This window comes from Numida meleagris, chromosome 12 (assembly GCF_002078875.1).
Source record: "Numida meleagris isolate 19003 breed g44 Domestic line chromosome 12, NumMel1.0, whole genome shotgun sequence".
NCBI lineage: Eukaryota > Metazoa > Chordata > Aves > Galliformes > Numididae > Numida > Numida meleagris.
In genome coordinates this window covers 8,618,705-8,624,296 of record NC_034420.1, presented here as the reverse complement: position 1 = coordinate 8,624,296, position 5,592 = coordinate 8,618,705, and the positions used below count along the sequence as shown (strand labels likewise).

At 47.1% G+C, this 5,592-nt stretch overlaps 1 protein-coding gene across 1 annotated transcript; it reads right to left on the bottom strand.

Moving 5' to 3' along the window:
• BNIP1 (BCL2 interacting protein 1) lies at positions 308–5,475 on the bottom strand. The gene is made up of 6 exons (XM_021410453.1): positions 5,317–5,475; positions 5,096–5,188; positions 4,853–4,944; positions 4,128–4,229; positions 3,310–3,428; positions 308–1,306 (listed from the first exon to the last, which is right to left on the bottom strand). Exons 1-6 carry the CDS (start codon positions 5,401–5,403, stop codon positions 1,110–1,112), a joined length of 690 nt encoding a protein of 229 aa, XP_021266128.1. The 5' UTR covers positions 5,404–5,475; the 3' UTR covers positions 308–1,109.

Below are 5,592 nucleotides of genomic sequence, written 5' to 3'. Positions count from 1 at the left end.
CGCGCAGCACTGCCCTCTATGGGATGTACCAGGCTTAGTGCAAAGGTTTCCAAATCGCTTTTACTACAGTAGGAAGAAAGGCTCAGACATTCTGACTCTCCAGGCAGAGGCCTTGATTTTCACCTAAATAATAAATTACAGCTTCTCCTGTCCTTCCCTGCTTCATTAGGGGAAGGTGACAGCAGTTTTAAGGACGTTGCAGTGCATTTTTGGTACTTCAAGGTGCTACAAAGAGCGGCACGTTAGCACTTAACGTTATTGCATCAAATCAACTCCCAGTACGAGATCACAAGAGCTAGGAAAGGCAGGCACGGCAGAAGACTTTACTGAGAAAAGATCAACTTTCAGAGAAATGTTCAAATGCAGAACTTGTCTGTGCTTCGCAAATCTAGATTACGTGGAATTTCATAAAGAAAAGCAAAAAAAGGTTTTCAATTTCAGCAGCTTAACCATGTAATTCTCAAACATGGCATGAGTTAAGAGTAATGAGGCTTCCACGTTTGCTTTGGTCAGTCCTCCAACACCAGAGAACAAAGCACGCGTGCTACGCTCCTGGACAAACCACTCCAGAAGCACCCACTGCTGCAAGTGTTAGGCAGCACTTCTACACTGGAAGTTACTTGGGCTCTTTCAATCCATCCGACCTTGTTTTTAAACAAAACCCAGCTTACATGGATACAATAAATAGTTTATTAATGGAATGTATGTGTGTTTCTCTCTTCCATGCTTCCTCTCATTCTCAGCACCTTGCACTTGGGTACCAACGTGGCTTCCACTTCGAGCCAAGGACAGAAGTAAATTTCATGGCAAAATGAAGAAGGGATGAGGTAAAACCAGCACCTCTGAGTGCATAGCTCCTCCAGGGTCTCTCTGGTCACCCAAACCCACAGGCAGATCAGAGCTTCTTCTCTCCACACCTGGATCTGCCTTCCCAACTTGGGATCTTTTCAGCTCTTCTTAAACAGATTGTGAGCTCCGTAGGGACAGCATGAAGTCACGCCTGCTCTACTGCTCTTTCAGCTATTGCAATATCCCTTTTATAATAAGCCCAACAGTATCACACTATCCCTTTCTGATCTTTCATAACAGTCCAGTTTAGCTTTGGAATTTTACAAGAACGGGAAGAGTCTTTTTTTCAAAATATAAAGCACAGTGGCCAGGAATAAGGCAAGGGCGAGGAAGATGAGCAGCTTGTCTGTCAGCTCCCTGCGGTTGTACTTTGTTATCAGCTTTCGCCCCAACTGAATCGTCCCAGACATGGACTTAAATTCTTCATTTGCTTCCAGGATGGTTCGTGAAGAATTGGCTGAAATGAACAATAAAAAAAAAAGAACAAGATTCAGGTGGTTGCGTTTCAAAAGTACCTGCCTCAGGATGTAAGCATGCAGCTTTTGGCAATACGGGTACTGTCCATGAGATCCTCCTGGGTCAAACTCGTGGCTAAGACAAATGCACACTGTGTTATTGCAGAAGCTTCCACAAATCAGTAGTCCTGATCTGAGAGGGAAAGGCATAAAGCAAAATAAAAGTAATGAACAGCTTAAAGGCCCTAGGTCCCACTACTCAATCTTTAATTGTTAGGTTACAGATCAAATCTAGTTTTATGAACAAAGTCGGTGCTACCTGAACGCTCTCTGGGAGGAGAGCGAAATAAGAACAGAACCACTGATTTAAGAGAAAGGAATGGCCATCACAATCAGCATCAGTTCTAGCAGCAGCAGCACAGGGCAGTATGTGAACATATCCAATGGGCAAGCAAAACTTTTTGCCCAAGCCAGAGCACTAAATCAGCATGAATCAAATGGGGTTAGAGAGAGTGAAAAAGCAGCATGGAACAGCGCGAGCTCCTTCGTTATCCTGTTTGAAAAATTTAAACATTTTTTATGGTTGTCCTTTTTGACAACAGTTCTTTCTGTTTGTTTTTTCTACTCAAAAAGAGAAAATCAACTACAGAAAAAAGGAAATTCATTAGTCTTGATTAAAGGTAGAATTTGAGAGTATGCCAAAACAGCAAGATGGAACATCGGTCCTTTCCAGCTTTGTTTTCCCTGTGAGAAGAGCCAACCGACCAAGCAAATCCCTGAGACACAGCAGCCTTCCTTCTTTCAAATTACTGAAGGACAGAAAGCAAAAGTCCAGGAGTTCCCTTTTTCTTCCATAACAGATTGTATACAGAGCGAGTGCTGGTATGTCATTCCACACCAAACTGATTGATTCAAGAAAGGTCAAACTTCACCTGTGCTGTCTGGTTCATCAAAACAAGCATAGTGGAAGCACTTCTGCAGTATTTTGCAAACCATTACATCCCATCTCAAAGAGACATTTTGTCTAAGTGAAAACAGAAAACCTGTTGCTTCTCATCACTGATGACAAAGCAAAGCTTCCCAGCCACATGCATTCACTACATGCTAGCATAAGACTTGCCCAGGAAAAAAGGAAATTGTTACTGCTGATTCAGAATCTGCAGCTGGGTTTTGTAAATGATCTTTCCCTTGATGAACTCCAAGTGCTGTTCAGTCAGAAACAGGGTGACAAAGTGTGCGCCAAACTGTCTTTTTAATGGGAGAAGAAACACGCTACTTTTGCATGAACAAACTGTGCCCAGCTGCCACCCTCAGATGGGGCCAGAAAACCCCCAAAGGAGGGCAAAAATTGTGGCATTTATCCCAGCCTTTACACGTTCTCTCTTCTGCCCAACAGCACAGCCAGTAAGAGGCCCAGGCAACAGCGATCCAAATGGTTCATGAATCACCAATTTTGAGAGGTCACTTGATTTATCCTCTTAGAAACCTAAACCAAATAACTGAGCAAAATCTTGGTTTCACAGTCCCTGATGTACTGCTGACTCAACAAGTGACCTCGACCGCCTTGTCTCTTAGTCATCCCAGCTGGAGAAGGGGTGAAAACAGTCTTCCTAGCCAGACTGCATGGACTTGTGCCTGTGCTCTTCTTTTCTCTGATCCCAAATGCATGTGAAGACAGCAGCACAGAATAACAGCATACACACTGTTAACACTGTGTGAACTCACACTGCTTTTACAATTGCTTCTATATAAAACTAAAACGAGCTCCTCATCCTGCCCCCCTCTTCCTTGTTATCCGTGAACATTAAACAAAAACTCCAGCAGAAAAACTTCAAGCAGTGTACACTATAATTTTCCATTTCCATTCAAATGTTAGAGGAGTTCTGCTGGACAACCCCTGAATTACCATCACAGCAAGTTCTCCTACAGCAACTCTATTTCCACTATACATCACAACAGCTGTAAGGTTCCCAACCCACACCCAAAACCCCAAGTGCATCTGTACCTAGGGTCTGCACAGTCTCCTCACTCTGCTGGACTTGCTGCGACATCATCCTGCTGATGCTCATCAGACTCTCTGTGATGTTACTTGCACTCTCTGCCAGACTTTCCTTTGTAGTCTTCCTGAAAAAGGAAAAGAAGAAAACAAAACACTAAGGGGTAAAACTGCGTCTTTGGTACAGCAGGAATGTATGGCTGTACTTTGCGTACAAAAGATACAACCAGGCTTTACTGCATGAGAACTGGAGATGACCTTCGCTGAACTACCAAAGAAAAAACACCAAATATTGAAGTCGTAAGCCTTAACAACTGCAGCTCAGAGTCTCACAGAGCTCACAATGTAGCAGTTATTCACCTACAATGGCACAACTTCATGAGGCGGCGTGGAAACACAGATATAAACTACTACTTCATTATCTTACGTATCCTCCTTGCTGTTCCACAATACCAAATTCGCCAACTTCTCAATTCAGAAGTTATAAGAACTTATATCCACTTCTACAAAGGAAAAGAACTTGCACAGTGATCCACTACTCGTTTATGACCCCGACTGGAATTAATACAAAAGATCGTCACAAAAAGTATGAAGTCCATCACAACGCCATTTCTGCTTTGACAAGCCAACACTAAAAAAAAAATTGGAATTGCCACAATTCTTAGCAGCTTAACCCTCCACAGTACACAATGACACTCCTTTGAAATAAAAGCTATGTTCTATGTACGATACAGTAATTTCAAGAACATTACATCATTTCCATTTGTACTAGTGAGTACAGCACACACTGTTTAAGTCTCGCATCATTCAAGGCGACACTTTAATACCTTTGTCTTAAGGAGTCTCTTCCCTGCAGCAGTTGATCTTTCTCAGAGTTGTCGATAGCAATTTTGCAAGCCAGATTTGCCTTTCTCCAAGCTGCCTGATTGCTGAAATCACAAGAGTACAATACTGTAGGGTGATGGCAACACCTGGTAAGCTGAAACCATTTTCACAAAGCAGTCACCATAAGTAAACTCCACATACGTACATGGACTTTCTCTGTATTATACCACAGACTAACAATACACCGTTCTTTCATTTCTTCTCTATCATTTATGGAGCAAGGGGAAGAAAAACATTTTGCTAGCTGTCAAAAAAACTCACTTTCAGGCCACCCAGCTACAGCTGTCACTTGACAGGACAGACTTGCTCAGGGAGCCTGGAGACAGGGAGGAGATGGAGCCCTCCCCTTACTGTCCCTGATCATAGAATCATTTGAATTGGAAGGGACCCTTAAAGGCCATCTGGCCCAACCCCCTGCAGTGAACAGGGACACCCACAGCTCCATCAGGTGCTCACAGCCCCTCCAGCCTGACTGTGGGTGTCTGCAGGGATGGGGCACCACCACCTCTGGGCAACCTGTGCCAGGATCCACTCTTGGTCTTGGGCAAAGCAGCACTGTGCCACTGACCAGATTTGCAAAGCAGGATCTGAAAGACTTCCCAGAAAGTAGGTGCCTCCGAGGACTGGGGACTGGGGACCTGTAAGCAGCACTACCCACCCGGCCTACCTGAGCATTTGCTTTTTATGGTTCTCCACTTCCTGCAACAAGGCTTGTTTCTCTGACTCTTTATCTTGTTCCCTCGCCATCTGCTCCAGCTCCTTGGACAAAAAGCGGAAACGGGAAAATCAGACGGGCCGCTGCCACCTGCAGCTCGAAGGGAAAGGTGCGAAGCGGTAGCGCCCAGCGGGGAGCTAGGAGCCGCACCGCGCCGCGGGCAGCCCGGGTTTGCTCAAGGCAGCGCAACCCCACCTGGATGCGGCCGCGCAGGTGCCGGAATTTCTCCTTCACCGCAGCGTTGAGCTCCGTGAGGGCGCTCAGCGGCCCCGGGCAGTCCCGGATGTCCTGGAAGACAACGGCCCGGTCAGCGCGGCCCGACACCCTACGTGGCGGACAGGGCCGGGCCGCGGGCGCCCCGCAGCCCCCGCCGAAGGGCTCCGCCGCATCGGGGAGGGTTCCGCGGGCGGCGCTACCTGCACGGCCGCCTTGATCTCCAGGTCGAACTTGACGATCTCCTGGTGGCAGACCCGCACCGGCACGGAGCCGGCCGCCGCCGCCATCTTGGGAATGGAGCGCCGGGGGCTCGAGCGCCCCCTGCTGGCACCGCGCAGCGCCCCCCGGCCCTCCCGCCGCGGATGGGGGACGCGCGGGGTCCTCCAGTCCTCCAGCGTGGAAAAGGAAAAGGCCCCAGGGCCCGGCCCCTCCCTCCCTCGCCCCCCCACAAACACACGCAATGATTTGAGACAGTG

Coding starts and splice junctions, on each gene's coding strand:
- BNIP1 (XM_021410453.1), bottom strand. CDS start 5,403: ATGGCGGCGGCGGCCGGCTCCGTGCCGGTGCGGGTCTGCCACCAGGAG. Junction 5,189..5,316: donor AGATCAAGGCGGCCGTGCAG/GTAGCGCCGCCC, acceptor GTTGTCTTCCAG/GACATCCGGGACTGCCCGGG. Junction 4,230..4,852: donor CATAAAAAGCAAATGCTCAG/GTAGGCCGGGTG, acceptor TTGTGATTTCAG/CAATCAGGCAGCTTGGAGAA.